Raw genomic sequence first — 19,954 nt, 5'->3', positions numbered from 1 at the left:
ATTATATTCCAGAATGAATGAGACTCAAAAAATTTTAAAGCATGTTATCCTATAAACGTGTCTAGGTGGCCCTGGCAGTTGAGCATCTGATCATGGTTTCAGCTCAGGTCATGATCTCAGGGTCCTGGGAGCAAGCCCTGCATTAGGCTCTGTACTCTGTAGAGTCTGCTTGAGATTCTCTCTCTCCCTCTCCTTCTGTCCCTCCTGCTCTCTCTCTCTCTCTTTCTGGAATAAATAAGTAAATCTTTAAAAAAATTTAAAAAAAATGTTATCCTATAGCCTCCTTATCAATGGTTAAAATTGTTATTTCAGGAAATGATAAGAAAAAAACAGAATGACTACACATATAGGTACCTTGTCAGGTGTGTTGAACCTAGACCCAGGGAAATATGAAGGAAATGATGCCAAGATGTTTCAGAGAAAAGAAGAGAAAGCAATGCCCTCTGTTGGTAGAGTTCTGTACAATTAATAATTCCAAGAGCCTTTAACATTTTCTCTGTAACTTTTCCTATTCCAGAAACCTAGAAAAGAGTTATTATTTATTATTAATACAGTTTTATATTAAGGCAAGTAAAGATATTTAATCTCATTATACCTTTTATAACCAATAAAAGGTATGAATAATGTGACCATCCTCACAAGTCATGCAATAAAACTACTTTACTTCTTGGTACATCTCCTAAACTAGTGTTGCATGGAAATTTAAAATTTTAAATTACACAAAATTTTAAAAATCATTAAAGAGGCACTTAGGTGGCTTGGTCGGTTAAGCATCTGCCTTCAGCTCAGGTCATGATCTCAGAGTCCTGGGCTCGAGTCCCCCATCAAGCTCCCAGCCAGCAGGGAGCCTGCTTCCCCCTCGCCTTTTGCCCTCCCCAACTCATGCTCTCTTTCTCTCTCAAATAAATAAATAAAATATATTTTTTTTAAAGCATTAAAAAAAGAGTTCTACAGTCATAGAAACTTGAAAAATGGTGGAATAAGCAAATCTAAAATAAACTTTTTACTGCAAAACTTATGAATCTTTAATATAACATTATCTGTTGTTATCTACTAAGCCTGGTATGTTCCAAAGTTCTTTGACCCCAGAACCTTTTTCAATGGCATAGTTATTCATATCTTGAAAAACACAATGGAAAATACTGCTTTATAGCTACATCTTACATACTCTAAACCATTCAGTGATCATACATTATATCCTCTGATATGGCCTTTCTTCTGGGCATTGAAAAATGTATCTTTAAATTCACTCCTGTATGTGATGTGAGAAAATCAGGCACCAGAACATCAATTATTCTTTTTTTTAAAAACCTATATGCAGAAAAATCTACAAGCTATAAAAAATAATAAAACACACCATTTTTATAAAAAACCCCTATGGGATCGCTTTACCATTTTAAAGACAGTAATGTATTTGGGGGGTTTTGGGGGGAGGGGGTTAGAAACAATTAAATTTCCAGATCTCTTTTAAGTCTCATACCTATTAATCTGATGGCAATTTAGACTTTAGAATCAAGAGAGTATTAGAGGTTACAGCTGAAAGACCCTTACAAGTATTCTTCTTATTTCTGTTCTTCTTGACAGAGGTACACTTAAAAGTCTTTCATCTACTACTTTCTTAAAACATTTTGGCAAACAAACTTCCTAAACCTCAATTTAAGGGTTTCATAGAAAGATTTCTTCAAATCCAAATTCAATCATCCATTATACTTCCTGCTTGTTACCAACTGCTCTAAAACTTTTCAGCAAAGAATGATTACTACCATCCTAAGTAGTTTCTCTTCAGAATATATATATTTATGTTTATAAATATAGTTTATATTTAAATATAAATAAAATTATATTTTATATAAATAAAATAGAAATTTTATACAAAATCTCACCTTTCTAATAGGTAAGTCCTTGATGAAGTCCATCACAGCTTGTCTGCTGGGGAGAATTTGGTATTGTCCATTTGGTTTATTCTTATCACTGCATACTTTTGCTAACATTGTATTTGGGGCAATTCCTTAAAAGAAGAACACTCTGATGACTCAAAGAAGGTGACATGTATCATTTTAAAATATGAGATGACAATACAGAAATAGTGAATGTAGGAAGTCCAAAATGATGACAAATGATACTTTAAAAATAACAACCGATAACTACCTATCTCCCCAGGGCTCGATATGATTTTAGGAAAAGGAATTGTATTAGTCACTGTGGCAGCAGAAATGAAGAATATTTAAATCTCCATGGAATTTTAAAGTCTAAGAGTAATTGTCAGTGTTTATTTAAGTAATATTATTAGTTTACAGACCATCTTTAGTTGTAATACAGGGTTGATTTATAGAAAAGATCCAGAATATAATTTAGGGTGGATGTTCACTCTTTGAAAGGTCTTTTATATAGATTACCCAAGTAAAGAAAAAAAAAAATCAAAGATTCCAGGTTACATTATATTTAAAACAATGATAGTAAAATATATGCATTGTTTTTATTATGTTTATTATGTTTTTATTAAAGCAAATTAATACCTTTTAGAAAGCTGTTTTGAACATTTCTGAGACTCAATGATCAATTAAGATACTTGAAATAGGTATATTCAAATATGATGATTAAATGATTCATTTCAATTTTTATATACATCCTACTAAAATTTGTTACTTATTCTCACACTTTGGCAAAGAAAAAAAAAAAGATTAACCTAATCTTAATGCTAATTTACGGTCCTCATGATGAATATCAGTTTCTATGCTGACAGAGTGATACCTTTATGGGTTACTGACATTTGTAAAGCTCTTTTTCCCTTCACCAGCTGGTCCTAGATTGCTATGTTGCTAGTCAGGACTTCTGTAGGGTCTCTCTTGTAATCCTGGACAGGGCTGAAAAACTTCAAAGGGAAAACTAATAAACTATTATGTACTAAGCCAATTAAAATGTATTGTATGCTTTAAAAAGGATAGCTACATGAGATTTATGATAGTTGTTTTCTTTGGGTTCACAGGCTTTTCTGCTTAATTCCAATTTACCTGTTGCTTCATAGAATTCTGAATAGGTAAAGTCATTAGAAGTTGAATCAAAAAGGATAAGAAAACATTCCTATAAGCTTAATAGCAAGGAAGAACTAATATTACACTTGAATTAGCCAGTCTGAAAATTTTAACTATGGTAGCCACCAAATCAGTTTTCAAGTACCTGCACTGGCTGTCAGTGTTGTTTTTTGCTCAATTCTGAAACGAATTTCCTTTACCACTTCCTCAGCTGATGTTCCAAAAACAATCGAATTTTGGAGTAGTTGAGGATTATTCTGTTCTTCAGAGTTCACTTGTAAAGGATTTCCTTGGGGCTGCAGATCAGGAGGACTATCATCAAAAAGTAGTGGAGAGATAGAACGTTCATGCTCACTCAGTTTATTAGTTTCTTTTCCTGGTTTCTCTAAATTATAAACAGAAACAGTAATTATCATCATTTAAATAAGTATATATTTCACCAATGAGGTTTCCCTACATTCTTTCTAAAGACCAAAGAAATCTAGTTTAGTTTTGTTTCTAAGGACCAAGATCAGAAGTGTTATTTATATTTATTTGTTTAACAAAGAAAATACTGATTCTGAGTTTTTCTTAAAAGGAATATTATCTGTTTCCATAGTATACATTTGAAGAGGAAATATCCTATGTAAAAATTGTGAATTTGTGTATCTTACCTAAATTAACTGAAACCTAGAATTGGGCCCAGGGTCATATTACTTTTTTATTTAAAAAGAAAGAAAGCAAGCTTTTTTTTTCCTTTACCCATTAAATTGGAATTTAGGAATGAGGAAAAAGGCATTAAGCCATAAAGAATAATTAAGCCTGAGAATTAAGTTTTGTTTTTAGAGGGAAAAGAACTTTAAATTTTCTTCATTCATGAAAGAAACTTTTCAGATGTTAAAATACTCTCAATATCTTCTTTTAAAAATGCTTATTTTGATTTTCACTTGCTTACATATAAAGTATCACTTTTACTGAAGGCACATTTAAATAAATAGTAATTATTTCTGTAAGTTACACTTCTTTAAATATACAAACTCTTAAGGTCTAATCAGACTAACTATAATAATATGAGTAGGCTACAACCTAATATTACTATTAAAAAATAAAGTAAAAATACTAATCTGGTTTTTACCTCATTTTATTTGCACTTTTCACAACTGGACTGTAAAATATATTTAAATCTATACCAATACTAAAAATGTTCTCATGAACAAATCCATTAATGATTACTTTCTGGGCTTAATGGAAGAGAAATACAATTTATATGTATTTATAAAAATTAAGATTAACAACAGAGCTTTCTGATCTCATTTCATAATTTTATTACATATAAATGTTTTCCAAATTGAGGTAAATGCAGAGCCAAAAATTAAATTTCTAGTTTCAAGATACATATAAATGCATATTATTTTAGAAATAAACCCTCCTTCTAAGGAGGGTTTTTTTCTAAAGATAATATCAATAATATGACTAACACCAGATTAGTTTCAAATTATAAAGCACATAATATGAATTCAGTTATAGACAAATGTTTTCCAAATCTGAATTCCCAGGCCATATACAAAATAAGCCTTATTTTCAAACTTAATATTAGCTAATACTTAGGTACTTCAGTTACTTTCATTTTTCATATTCTGGTTTTAAAATGCAGAGCACTGGGGCTCCTGGGTGGCTCAGTAGGTTAAGCATCTGCCTTCACCTCAGGCCATGATCCCAGGGTCCTGGCATCGAGCCCCACTTTGGGCTCTCTGTGGCACGGGGACCTGCTTCTCCCTCTCCTTCTGCCTGCTGCTCCGCCTGCTTGTGCTCTCTCTCTCTGTCAAACAAGTAAATTGTTTAAAGAAAAAATAAAATGCAGAGCATTTCAGAAAGCATTATGGTGGCGGCACAGCTGAAATGGTATTTGCCTGGCCCCCTTTCCCCCATCAGGATGGGTAAAAGTCAAGGTAAAGAGAGCTGTACAAAAACCACACACCTAGTAAGGTACCTGTCACATTCATAAGCCCCTTCTACAGAGTTATTCTGTGTTTTGTACCTCATGAGTCTACCACAGTACCCTTAGGTGGGTCACTGATGGAATGCTGGAGTAGGAAGCAAAGCATGCAGTCCAGGTTCTGCCCTTATTAGAGCAGTTGCTAAATGGCCCAGTTACCTATTAATCAATCGGTCTACTTTTCTATTTGGCCTGGCTATACAACTAACGCTAAAGTAATTTCTTATCTGCTTTCTGAAAAAAAAAAGATCTTTATAATCCCCATAACTGAGGTGATCAGAGTACAAAACTGAGGTTTCTTATCATCTGAAACACTGGGATTAAAGCATCCCATCTTTATATGGGATATATGGATGGTGAGTGCTACAAGAATAGGGTATTTCAGTGTCTTACACTGCCTCCTGCTCACCATCCAGATTTATATGGCAAAATAAACATAATAACAATTATTTTATTTGCTTATAGACAAAATAATTAGCACTATTCTTCCAAAGATGGCACCTTTCAGAAAAGGGGCAAACAGCAGAAAAATGTCTGGGACTTCAGAAGAAGTTACATCAGTTCCCTTCTGTGGCACCAACTCACTGTGGGCAGCTTCCTATGGCATTTGTGAAATCAGATATGCTGAAAAGTCCCACCCACAGGGATTTACACATGAGGGGGGAAAAAAGTTAAAACTACCTTAAAAATACAAAATACAGGAAGAGTAAAGTACATAAGTAATTAAGAGTTCACATCCTTTAAGTGAGTTTGTGCATAGTATAATAAATGAAAAGAACATTAGTAGAGAATAAAAATATTTACCTTAGTCCCAGTGTAATTTTTTTTAACATCTTGTGAGCATAATTGTTATAGGAGGTCTCAGAGAGATGCTCTGATATAACAATATAACAATTCCCCCACCCTCTCTTGTGAAAAGTAAGGAAATAAATTGAGATGAAAGCAAACTGACATTAGGTTTTGTGTGCCTCTTCCCCCAAACAATAAAAATATAATACAAAAGATCATTTGCTCTAAGCCTCTGTGTCCAGGAATTATGCCTGTTTATTGATTAATGTTTCTATTAAAGAGAGAGACCGGTGCCTTAGAGTTCTAAATAAGGTAGTGGAGTTGTAATTTGATGTCCGCACTAAACTTGCTCCGAAGATGTGAGCCCCAAACAATGAGTGTCAGAATGTTATGCCATTGAAGATCCACCATTTTTGCTTCAGGGAAAGTTACAGATAGATTTCCTCACCACTGGCTGTCCCCACCTGAAGAAGGCAATGAGTTGTGCACATGAAATACAGCTGTGGGCTGTGAGCAAACCCTCTGTTTCTACATTTTCACCCAGATGAACTTTTTTCAGAGGTCCATGACAGCTAAGATATTTGAAGTAATCATACCTCTGACAGAGTGTTGAAAGCATTATGTGTAAATAACTACATGGTTCTCTGACATTATTTTGGATAAGTAACAAAAGGGATCATTCAGAAAAAAAAACCTTGGGGTCATGAAACTTCTTTATCAGTGTGTACAAAAGAATCACAATAAGGTCTAAGGAAGAGTTGGGAGTCATTAATTTTGGCAAGGTTGAAAATAGTCATAATCACTGTGTAATCAGATCATAGATCATTTTGAAAACGAGGGGGAAAAAAACCACACAATGTTTCGATATATTTGAGACTTTTTAAAAAATCTAATTCCTTTTAACAACCGCAACAAAAGTCCACCTTAAATAGATAACCTCCTCAGATTCAACACAATCCAACCTTTCCTTAGATCTTCAGAAAAGAACTGCTATGAAATTACTTTACTCAATGGTTCTGCAGATTCTTAAACTCTAGAGATTTAACAATCTCATTTGGTTTAAAAGTGATTTAAACCAATCTCTTTGGATTAAAAGTTACAAATTTAACTTAGAAATTCCACAGGTATACTTTAAGTTCCTGATTTTTCATTTTGAATACTTTTTCATTATAAAGGTATACCTAGTTCTATCACCTATGCATGCTAATAAGTTAATTGGGTTAATTCAAAGGGCTTTTTGTTTGTTTTTTAGTTTGATCATTCTAATAAATTGCTTACCATTTTCTAGAGAGTTCCCTGTTTTGATGAAATACTTCCTTTTGTCCTCGGGCCAATTTTGTCTTTCCTGTAAGTGCTTTGTTATATTCAAGTAGGCTTCATCAAGACTCATAGCCATAAAATTGGGATCATAATCAGCAAGTATTTCCTTAACCTTCAAAAGGAACAAAATGATTTAAATTTTGCTGCCAAAGCAAAACCCATAATATAACAGCTGATAAGAAACATTAATATTCTTACTTTGCAACTACAGTAAAAATCCTGCAATCAATAGCTCATGGATTTAGGGAATAAATAATTTATTGCTAGCACAAGTTTGTCCAAAGGCTTGTTAGAATTAAAATAGATCATGAAGGCAGGAGACCATGAAACAGCTTCATCTGATACAATCTCTACTCAGCCACCTTTATCTAGATATAATAAATGACTCAAATAAGTCTCAGACATCATTCTGGTAGGCACAGAAAAAAGGGTTAAGTAACATAATTTAAAGTAACTGGTTAAAAATAGAAATGGGAACAATAGGATCCTGCTCCCCCTCACCTTTTTGTTTATTTTTAAAAGAACTAATTCTTTTTTTCAAAGTAGTCTCCACACCCAGCATGTAGCGCAAAGTGGTGAGTTATTGAACTCAATAACCCTGAGATTAAGACCTGAGCCAAAATCAAGAGTTTGATGCTTAATTGACTTGAGCCATCTAGGTGCCCCTAAAAAGGAATAATCTTACATAAAATACTACGTTGTTTTAGAAAGTAGTTCTATTTTAATTAATTATAAATATGCACATAAAACTCTACTCAAAACATACACTAATGCATGTATCCATTCAGAAAACAAAACTCAATTATTGAAGTTTGGGATGGAAAAGATGACAAAATCTACAGTGGAAGTCTGTGACTACATTAAATGACAGGGAAAGTCTGGAGCTGCATCTTGAGATAAATAAAAAGATCAGAATTTCCATATGATTCCAGAAACACCATTTATGTAAGATAGTTTTATTATACAAAACTATAAATGTTTCTAACCACTGAAGTATTAACTGAAATAGGAAATAGTTGCCAAAATAATATATACATATTTGAAAAACGTATTTATTGAATTATGTTATCCTTCCATCTAGTATTTAAAACCTGTCTGCTGTATCATGAGAAAAAGTTTTTATAAAATAAAGCTTTTTAGCTTAATTTGATTATGAATAGCTGAGTCAAAGGTAATTTTAGAAAATGGTGATATAAAACTTGGCCAAGCTTTACTCAGAGAGTACCTTAATTAGCTTTGTTCTTCTGGAAGAAACCAATTTTATAATGTACTCAAATGGAATCTTTCTAGTGAAAATGAAACTCTGGAAAGTCTGTAGTTGGCAGACAACGAAGATTATTCTGAATGAGAAGTACTCCCTAGAGACATGGAGTACTCACTAACTTCCTTTTCAGAGGATACTGCTTGAAGAACAAAAATAGACATGTTCCAGTAAAACTCAAGTACTTAGGTTCCAACAGTCAAAGCTGTTCCATTCTTTTGGAAAAAATAAAAATGGGTCTCCTTAAACTTTTTAAACCAAGTCATACATATTAATATACTTAGAGTCAGTGAATTTGTGCTGTAGTTCGTTCACACGTAACAACCCATTTGCTATCTGCAAATAAACTAGTTAGATCCTGCTCGAATTAGAGAAAGGTTTCTTCAATTTCCGTAACAAGACAGAAGAGAACTAAAAACAATTTAGCTCTCATTATCATATTGTCAGAAGTTTTACTGAATTAAAGCAGGAAAAAAATTCCTTCTTACAAGGTCTCTGAAGGATTTTCAAACTTATTGAAAGCCTGTAATATTTGTGGTTAGCGTTTTATCTCTTTCTCATTAGGAATATGGTAAAACAGATAAGCAGAAACCACACTGGAATGTGGTTCCCCCTTCTACCATCCAAGTACTAACCAGGCCTAACCCTGCTTAGCTTCCAAGATCAGAAGAGATGGGGCGCATTCAGGGTGGTATGGCCGTAGACTGGTTCCCCCTTCTTTACCACATTTTCAGAGATAGGCAAAAAGTACTTGCTGCCACAGACCGTTTTTGAAAGAATGAAAAAAAACAGAATTTTAAAAAAAATTTGGGGTGCATACCATTCCAGTTTGGGGAGGTTTCATTTCTAGAGTACATGAGGTATAATACAAATAAGAGGAGCGAATCTAAAGATGACCTTCGTGACCAAATGATAGTAAGGGTTAGGCCATAGATTTTTAAGTGTTTCAATTCAGACAGCAGTCTTTAACACAGTGCATTTTTTTACAGAAGTCTGAAACTGTTTGATGCACTATTCTAAAATTTTAACTGATGATATGTTTTAGCACTAGCTAAATGATAGTCCAGTTATCAATAACAGAGAAAATCACAATTTTCATATATGACAATTTAGGCAATTTTACTGAGTAATCAAATCTTTATATTTCAGATCCTTTTCAAAGTAAGATGATTCCCTTTTTTCCTTGATTATTGGTCTCTCAAACATTAAAGGCTCATAAGCATCTTCACTAGACTGTGAGGCAAGAAAAACAGCTAAGATAATGGAATTTCATTACTGTCTAAAAACATTTATTATTATTATGAATAGAAAAATTTATTCACAAAAGAGGTTGAAATTAATGACATGAGTAGATTATGTAAATTATAAATAGGTAATTCTAGAAAAAAAGTATATTGTATATTACGAAAAAAAACACCTACAGTTAATACAGATTAGAATTAAGGCAATTTAAAGTTTTCCAGGTAGATAGTTTTCTAAACAGATGAAAAAATATGTGCAAGAGCAAAGATCTGGGAAATAGGAGGGTGTGTTCTGTATACTTAGCTCAGTTTTCAATATATGAAGTGAAGAAGTGGTAGGAGGTAAGACTTAAAGGGATAAACTAAGGCCAAATTCTGATGCACTAAGTCATTTGGGCTTGACTCTGTAGGTGACAGGGAATCAGTGAAAGGCTGTAAGTAAGAGTGCTTCATCAGACTTACCTCTGTACTCACAGCTTTGTATTTGTCAAAGTTTGGGGGCACAATAATAAGTTGTGGGCAGAGTCTTTTAGCAATAAATCCTGGCATGGCTGCACGAACACCAAACCTCCTTGCATGGTAATTCGAAGTAGACTGAAAGAAAACGGACCACATGGGGAAAAAATTACAAACGTAAATGGGCATACCAATCAATGAGTTCATAAGAAACACATTACTGATGTGCATTTTCAACTCAAGGACATCTGTCTTATAGGCCGCAGTCTCGAATCAAGCTTTGACTTTATTCTATCAAATGGTATTACGATACCATGACCCTTTCTCTTACAATATGTCTCCATATTTATGATGCCAGGTAATAAACAAGACTAAAAAGAAGGTTCTCTTACATTTCCAATTAACTAAACTTCATTAGCTCTAAGGCATACCTGTAATATAGTATATATCAAAGTTTGGATGATAGTAGATGATGTTACATGAAAGTAATAACTATAAAGTAATGTTATATATAGTACAAGTAGTATGGATATTAAATGTAACAGTCTAGAAAGTAATAGCATGGTATAATAGTATAGATTTGGAATTTGCATTTGAAATTTTTCATTTGGAACCAAAGTCAAAGGTTCTATTAACTGTCAGCTAAATTAAATGTCAAAAAAATGAAGTGATGAAAGCTTAAAAGAGCTTTTAAAATTAAATTTTATTTCTTAAGGCTTGAATATACATTTTGGTGAAAACATTTTCAGTAGGAGATGGAACTAAAAAATTATGAAAGTAAGAAGGAGAACATTACTTTTTTTTTTTTTTAAGATTTTATTTATTTATTTGACAGAGAGAGATCACAAGTAGGCAGAGAAGCAGGCAGAGAAAGAGGAGGAAGCAGGCTCCCCACTGAGCAGAGAGCCAGGTGCCGGGCTTGATCCCAGGACCCTGGGATCATGATCTGAGCCGAAGGCAGAGGATTTAACCCACTGAGCCACCCAGGTGCCCTGAGAACATTACTTTAAAATCCTGTTGATACCACAATACCACTTATAAAAATTTTTTTTTAATCACAAACAAAATCTTTGAAATCTCAAGTGAAAATTCAAAGAAATATAAAACAATCTATCACATGAAAGGATTACTTCAGACTAGTATCAATTTGCCATTAGTAGCTTTCAGATGGCATTTTAAAAATCTTGATAGTACTCAAAACTATGCCAATCTTTGACAGTATTCTGGGAGAGAAGATGCAGATGGGACTAGAAAGACAAATCAATGTTTTAAATATAAATAACTCTAATGGAATGGATATGAAAGCTAGTAGGTTTGTGGTAGATTGTAAATCACAGCCACAATACTTTATAGTTCCTCCTATTCAAGGGTGGGTTCCAGTCCCTCATACCAAGTGACTTGTACTGTGACTTGTTTTGACCAGAAGAATATGAGGGAGTGACATTGTGAGTCGTGAAGCCTAGGCATTATGAAGTCTGTAACTTCAGCCTTTGCTTCCTTGGGGATCCAACAACTATATAAAGGTCTTGGGTTAAATTGCTAAATGATGATGTACTATGCGGAGAGGGAAAAGCTCATCGGCTGGAAGCCATTCCAGCCACCTTGGCTGAAAGACCAAGTGTGTTAATAAAGCCATTTTGGATCCTCCAACCCCAGCTAAATAACTGTAGCCAACCCTTGGTAGAGTAAACATCCCCAGTGTGCTCTGCTCAAATTACAGAATCATAAGCAAACCACTAAGTACTTAAAGGGGTTTGTTATGCAGCAATAAATAACTGCTAAGGGTCTATGTTTTGACTATGAGTACTAACTTAGAATACTTTGAAGATCCATCAAATTATTCAAAAAAGAATTCTGGGGGCGCCTGGGTGGTTGAGTCTTCAGCCAAGCTCCATCCTAGGACCCCAGGATCATGACATGGAGCCCCACATCAGGCCCCCTGCTTGGCGGGGAGTCTGCTTCTCCCTTTCCCACTCCCCCTGCTTGTATTCCCTCTCTCCCTGTCTCTGTCTCTGTCAAATAAATCAATAAATAAAATCTCCTAAAAAAAAAAAAAAAACAAAACTCTGACTGTTATAGACTGAAATAATCAAACATATACCATCACTACCATTAATTTGTAAATACACTTTTATGAATTTAATAGAACAAAAGCAAATTTATTCCAAATCTCATTAGAAATGAAGTCTATTAGTTGAGTATACAAAAGGTGGTAATCTTTGTTTAAATATGGCAAATAATCATTCTGAATTTGGAAGTAATAATTTTTAGGAGGATATAATTCATAGGAAGAAAAATATTTTGCAGATCTAGCAGCGGGTTTAGCTTTAAAATATATACATATGTACACAAAGATAATTTCACATAAATATATGGTGGTATATATTCTTTTTGTTTGTTTTTAAAGATCTTATTGTTTTATTTGACAGAGAGACAGTGAGAGAGGGAACACAAGCACAGGAAGTGGGAGAGGGAGAAGTGGGCTTCCTGCAGAGCAGGGAGCCTAATGTGGTACTCCATCTCAGGACCCTGGGATCATGACCTGAGCCGAAGGCAGATGCTTAATGACTCAGCCACCCACGCGCCTGGTGATACATATTCTTAAGAAGATTAAATACATTTTTTCAAATATCAGCTGATGATTTGTAGGAAAGGGGAGTAGTCTTTCAGTAAAGATTTTTTGGAACCTGGATTGTTAGTTGCCAGCATACCTATGGGAGCAGAGATGATGAACAAATAGATAATAGTTTTATAATAAAATAGTAACTCAGTAGGAATTAGGTTTATAGCTGTCTAAAGCATTGGAAGGAGTTAGAAAGAGGGAAGAACTCTCCTTGTTTCTCTTATATGTTTTTTAATATCAAAATCCATCTATTCCAGGGGCCATTATTAGTTCCCCACACATTTTTAGCCACATATAGCAATCCTGGCCATCTTTTTACCTTTCGGTGGTGATAAGGAAGAGCAACATGGTAATCAGAAAAGCAAAGGTTCCGGGCGCCTGGGTGGCTCAGTGGGTTAAGCCGCTGCCTTCGGCTCGGGTCATGATCTCAGGGTCCTGGGATCGAGTCCCGCATCGGGCTCTCTGCTCAGCAGGGAGCCTGCTTCCTCCTCTCTCTCTCTCTGCCTGCCTCTCTGCCTGCCTGTGATCTCTCTCTGTCAATTGAATAAATAAAATCTTTAAAAAAAAAAAGCAAAGGTTCCAAATCATAAGGAAGAATTAATTACAGCAGTATTCTAATAAAATATACTACCCTAGAACTAAAGTTGGCAAAACTTTTCTGTAAATGTCCAGATAGTGATAGTAATTACTTTGAGCTTTGCAGATCATATAGTCTCTGTTGCAGCTACTCAACTCTGCTCTTTTAATACAACAAACAAATGGGTGTGACTGTGTTCCAATAAAATTTTATTTCCAAAAAAAAGACTAGATTTGGCCTGCAAGCCATTGTTTGCAAACCTGCTTTAGGGTAACACTTCCTTTTCTTTCATCTCCAATTCCCTTTTTACTGAAACAGTTACTTAAGAAAAAATACAGCTTGCAATAGAAAGATATAATGCCACTCTACTACTCACCAGGCTTGTAACTTTGGGGAAGCTTTTAAGCACCTCTCTGAGTTAGTTTTTTGTCGTCAAATGGAAATAAAAATTTGTACCTCAAGAGATGTTGAAAGGATTCGGTAATTGAGCACATATAAAGCACAAAGGAAAATGCCCAGCAAACTTGTAGAGCTTACTAAAGGCTTCTCCTTTCGTGAACCACTAAGGCTTACTCAAATATGTTAAGGCTTACTCAAATATGTTATGAAATTTCCTTTTTGCCTTTGATCTTTACCTACTTACCAACATACTCATTGATCCTACAGCAATGGGTTTATCCTTCAATTCTGGATTGTCCCTCATTTCTACAGCTGCATAGAAAGCATCCATGTCAATGTGTACTATAGTATTGTTCAGATCCCGGCTCTGTTCCAACTCCATTGCAAATCTGTCAACCTTAATTTTTAAAAAATTAACACATTTTGAATCAACATGCTATTGAAATAGCACCAGTCATAACATTAATCTCCCTTTTAGTAAGTATCTGTCTCTGCCTGTCTATCCACCCATCCATCCATCTACCCTACCACCCACTATCTATATATACTTGACTATTTTTTATGAAGTCTGATAATTTCTTCTATTTTCATTAAGACATGCAGTTAAGTCTCAAATATCATGCACTACCAACATGAATAAATTAACTGCTCCAACTGCTTGTATCAAATGATTCTGCTTTATAAATCTGAAGACCAACTTACTGTAAATAAAAGCTTCTGTTTAGGTAAAATAAACAACTCTCATTTGACTCATAACATTAACGTCAAAATAGAAACAAAGGATGTACAATGAAAGATTATATACCTCTTTGGCATATTATGTTTATGCTGAATAGTATCATAAAAGTGAATATACCAACCACAATGTAAACATTCCCTCTGTAGAACTGCCTTTATGGGGTTAAAATTTGGTATCCATTAGTCAATACAAATCAAAATCGAAAATTCAAGCTATAATTTATTCTTTCATGAAACACTTCAATTTATATGTCAAATATAACAGTGTAGAACCTTAATCTTTAAAGCACTTTTTTATCTCTCTAGTGAGAAAGCACTGGATTGATAAGAATAAAGGGAAATGAAAGGAAGTAAAAATAACCAAAGTAGGGCAGTAAGAAAAGGGTTTATGTAACAGACATACACATTTTCAAGTGTTCCTTTTTTGTGGCCTCTACTCTAGAGGCTGAAGAAGCTAAATATGTTTCGCAGCTTTCCCTGCAGCCAAGGGTGGCTGGCTGTGTGACCATTTTGATCTATGATCACTTTGAATAAGTTGGAATACAGAAAGAGCACGGCAAAGTGGCTGGCACATGGTACAAGTTTAATGAATGTAATCTATGACTAAAGGATCAATGGACAGTGTAGAACAAAACAATAAAAAACAGAGGGGAAGAGAGCCAGATACATAAGCAAGTGGGGTGAGCTCTGGAATGAAAGCAATTTCCATTATGTGGCGATCTCTGTAGCAGTTTTTCTCAAAAATGGAGAGTTACAGGGGTATAATTTGGCCTTTTCTCTTTGTTGGACTTCAACCTTGCTTCCATTCTGCAAATTTTTTTTCATGGCCTTCCTTCTTAGCATTATAGTGGAACTAGCTTCCCACTACCTGCAGGTTAAGCCTGCAACTTCTCTTTTAGAAATAATCACCCTGAATCCTATTTGTCTCCAGTAGCCACAGTGAGCTTCTAGAAGGTCTGCTCCTGTTTAGGCTGTAACTCATGAATAGCCTGGGGTGCTTGGTACTTTCTTCAGGCTGTTCCTCTGTCCACAATGTCCGTCTGAGTTCTTTCATAAAGTCTTAAAGGGTCAGCTAGATATCTCTCTATAGCTGAATTACATCTCTGTCCTCCATGCCACAGAATTCAATGTTCTTTACTTGTTTTCCTGCTCTTACTATGCACTTACTGTATTAGATACTAAGTTATGAGTTCCACCAGGAAAAGGACCTCATTTGCCTTCAAATTCTTTCCTTATCAGACAGAAAGAGGTGAGACTCGTAGAATATATATATATATATATATATATATATTTCTGCTTCAGAAAGAGAAGGTAGTATGTGTAGAAAAATTTTGGAGAAGGTTGTTCTCATGTAGTGAGACACCACTCTTAATAAATGGAACTTTTCAACACTACTCCAAACTATCATCCAGATTCAAAACAACTACTTCTTCCAGTACCTCAATTGTAAATTAGAGAATAGCACCCTGACATTAAAAAAAAACAAAAGATGTAAACAAATCATGGAGGCTAATGAAAACAAGGGTGGATTAAAAACTATTATATGTTAATCCAGAAAATATACCTAAAATATGAGTCAATTGAGAATAAGGGAGTAGCATTTGAAGTATCTTAACCCATAAATACTGGAAAGGAAAAAGATAATAAATAGAAAGCAAACCAAATGGAAAAAAGTTCTCCTTAGCCCATATAATAATTCTGTGACAGTTTCTTCAGCAATCTATTATCTTTTCTGTGCTTGAAGTGCAAGTACAGTTGCCAAAAGGAAACCTCCCCACTGAGTGACTCACACATTCCATTTTCCTCTACTCTCATTAGTCACTCTTGTCTAAACACTTTTTTCTCTGCATCTACCAAATGCACATCACCCTGCTTTTTTCAAATTCCTTCTACTGAAATCTTCATTAATGTTTTCCTTTCTTCCATTTTCCCTTCCAGATGACTTTCAAGTTCTGATCTGAGCCTCTAACATATATGTTATCCCTTTTGCCATGGTTCAGAACCATGGTTAAGAATAAGAGCTTCTTGTGGGTTTCAGCTCTGACACTTATTAGCTGCATGATAATGGGCAAGTTAACCCTCATTCTTACTTTGTTTCTAAATTTGGATGAAACCAACCCCCAAAGGTTAAAGAATTAAAAGGGGTACTCATGTAATGTAGTTACCCAGGGATATGGAAAGGGCTTAATTATATAACCTATAATTTTAGAAATAGAAGTGACATTTATTGAGTATATCATATGTGTTATACAACATGTTAAGTACTTCTTATGTTAACTCGTTTAGAGGTCAAAGTAATTCTGAGTTACTAATTATTATTCTCATTTTAGAGAGGAGAAAACTAAACCTCAGTAAGATGCAGTAATCTGTCTTAAGCCACACAGCTGGAAAATCTTAGCAGTAGACCTGTAAAGCAAGTTGCTCCAAAGGCTGTGCTCTTTCCATTATTTTATGATGCTTCCCTAAAATGGATCTTAAAAAGTCTTTAACACTCAAGTTCCAATAGTGTGTTTTATATCAACATTATGTTTTATTTACCTTTTAAAAATCCCCTTTTTTATTACATTCAGGAGATTATTTCAGAAATACTGTTTTTTAGTTTCTTAACTTATAATTAGCCTAAAAATTATTCAGGAAAACTGAGTTCATAAAAACAATTGTTAAAGTGGTCAAGATGCACTGATTTGCTGCGTAGTTGGCATTTAATACAACATGGATGGTTGTCTATTCAATTTATGACCCCATGTTATAACAAGATGTTTTGGCAGCTATAAAAATGATTGCATCTTTAGCAAGTCTAATGAGGATAGGGCGGAGAGGAGAATAGGTTCTGAATAAACTGTGGGAGTTCATGCCGACAGAGGTTAGTTACCACATCTTGACTAGCAATAATAGTTCTACCATCACAGTACACATAATAAAATCTATTATTTAGAAATTGTATGACTCTAGAATAGAATGCATTTCCCATGAAAACCTCTCTTTTTCTCAGATCTTTTTGATTCCTTGGAATTTCCTTAATCCTCTCCCATTTATACAGTTTCTTTTAAAGGAAGTTCAACAAATGAAACAATTTAACAATCAACATAGAACATATTTCCTGCCACTCCCTTTGCAAAAGATGTCAGAGAGTCTCCCCAGAAATAGTAAACTAAAATTGTAACAAAATGTGAAGATCTGTTATACAGTATAAGGTATTTTCTTTTTCTTTTTTTTTTTTAAGATTTTATTTATTTATTTGACAGAGAGAAATCACAAGTAGATGGAGAGGCAGGCAGAGAGAGAGAAGGAAGCAGGCTCCCTGCCGAGCAGAGAGCCCGATGCGGGACTCGATCCCAGGACCCTGAGATCATGACCTGAGCCGAAGGCAGCGGCTTAACCCACTGAGCCACCCAGGCGCCCGTATAAGGTATTTTCTAATCCTTCAAATTATTAGTATATTTAAGGATATGAACTTTAAAAAGAGTCAATAGCAAAAAGTTATTTTATTGCATGATTAATATGCATTTTATCTTTAAAACTTTATTACAGATATTTGTGTAGATCAATAAAACTTACCAAAAAAGAAGTTCTAAAAATAAATTGCCAAGAATTAATATCAATTTAAAAACAATATTATAGACAGATGGGATATTATCTTGTTGAAATGATGCTCAAATTTATTTGAAAGAAACAACATATGAGAAAAAAATTTTTAAAGAATGATAGTGAAGGAGAATAATAAAGTATATTATTATCATTGAATAACTAAAATTGCATGGTACTGATATAGGAAAAGATTCAATTGAATAAGAGAGAGAATCCAGAAACGAATCCAAATACAATGAGAATTTCGTATATGGGAGTACCTCACTTCAATTCAGTGGAGAAAGGACTCAAGAGTCAATAAATTCTGTTGGGACAAATGAATCACCATTTAGAAAAAAACGATACTATTAGGGAAAATGTAATATTCACCATTTAAGAAAAAAGTACTTAACACCTTACATTAAAACAAATTCTAGGTGGGCTTGGGTGGCTCCGTCAGTTAAGCCTCTGACTCTTGATTTCGGCTCAGGTCATGATCTCAGAGGCATGAGATTGAGCCCCATGTCTCAGTCTTTATGCTAGGCAGAGAGCCTGCTTAATATTCTCTCTCTCTCTCTCCCTCTATCCTTCACCCCTCCCCTCTCCCTCTCTTTACCTCTAAAACAAAACCAAAAACAAACTCAAAATGGACTAAAAACAAGCAAAATCTAGAAAAATACTAAAAGAACCTATAGGTTGCTTGTAAGGAATAATTTTCTATGCTTTCAATACAAAAGCCAAGAAAAAAAAAAGTTTTTCAATACTGCTGTTTTGATTACATAAACATTTAAAACTGTATAGGAAAAAAAAACCCTGCATGATTAAAAGGCAAACAACATATTGGGGAAATATTTACAGCAAATGGCAGAGGAAAAAAATCTTTAATTTATAAGATGTATTAATCAAGAGAAGGATATATAAACTCCTCTAGAAATGCAGGCAGAGGATACTATTTTGGACTGCTTGTTGAACCCCCAAATCCATTCTCTTGTGCTTTCATAGTAATAGATTTATATCTGGGCATATGGCCACCCAGCTGGAAAATATTCTGTACAGCTTCTCCTGCAGTTAGGTGTGGCCATGAAACTTAAATTCTTGTCAAAAGAATGTGAGCTGATATAATATGTGCAACTTCTCTTTCACTTGTTGAATAACAAATTACTCGCCTTTCATTTTTTTTTCCCCCCTCGCTCTTTCTTCCTTACTGGGGGCTGAAATATAGACTAGAGATAATCCCATTCTGTCAATCCAGGTTAAGAATAAATAACACTTAGGGTTAGAACAACCCGAAGTAGAACCGGGGTCCCAAAATTACTATGGTGAGCAGAACCACCCAATCAGTTGAGACTACTTACTATTACATGAGAAAGAAATAAACTCTTATCTGATTTGAACCGTTGTATTTTGGAGTCTCTTGTGACAGTAACTTAGCCTATATATTAATAGAATAAAAAAGGCAATTCCAATAAGAATGAAATATTAATGGCTAATATGAGAGAACACATGCTTTCTCTTTTATTATCTAAGAAGGACACATTAAAATAACCATGGAATAATATTTGGACACTACAAGAAAAAATTAAGAGGCTGATAAAATCAATAAAATCTAGTTTTAAAAACAAGTATGTCGAAAATGTAAAACTGTAATCATCTTTGGTGAAAATAACAGGACAAGAGTGCAAACATACATAGATAAGAATAATTATCACAAGGTTATATATAAAACAAAAAACTGAAACCCTGGTGGGATAAGGTAAATAAATTCTGGTACCTCGATATAGTAGATCTAAATGACTAAAGCACAAAGAGAGCTTTAAAATGATGCACTAAATGATAATTCGAAAGACTGAGGCAAGTGATCTTTTGTCATGATAGCAGACCACTTAACACATAAGTTAAAAAAATTAGTTTACACTCTAGGAGAGTATATATTAAAAAAAGACACATAGTTTGATAAAAAAGACATAAAATTTATG

At 34.2% G+C, this 19,954-nt stretch overlaps 1 protein-coding gene across 4 annotated transcripts in view; it reads right to left on the bottom strand.

Annotated features, from left to right (window-relative positions):
- The window catches only part of POLK (DNA polymerase kappa), an 80,001-nt gene that overhangs the window by 13,517 nt on the left and 46,530 nt on the right, over positions 1-19,954 (bottom strand). For 3 of the 4 annotated variants that reach the window (XM_059418087.1, XM_059418086.1, XM_059418088.1), the window contains 6 exons: positions 13,918-14,070; positions 10,081-10,212; positions 7,075-7,228; positions 3,178-3,417; positions 1,884-2,008; positions 355-521 (listed from right to left, as the gene is read on the bottom strand). In XM_059418087.1, coding sequence (XP_059274070.1) covers positions 355-521; positions 1,884-2,008; positions 3,178-3,417; positions 7,075-7,228; positions 10,081-10,212; positions 13,918-14,070 — 971 coding nt within the window. The remainder of the gene's footprint in view (positions 1-354; positions 522-1,883; positions 2,009-3,177; positions 3,418-7,074; positions 7,229-10,080; positions 10,213-13,917; positions 14,071-19,954) is intronic. The other variant, XM_059418089.1, reaches the window with a different exon arrangement.

Source organism: Mustela nigripes, chromosome 12 (genome assembly GCF_022355385.1).
Source record: "Mustela nigripes isolate SB6536 chromosome 12, MUSNIG.SB6536, whole genome shotgun sequence".
Taxonomy (NCBI): Eukaryota; Metazoa; Chordata; class Mammalia; order Carnivora; family Mustelidae; genus Mustela; species Mustela nigripes.
Note: the sequence above shows the minus strand (reverse complement) of the source record. Positions and strands in the feature narration are given on the sequence as shown.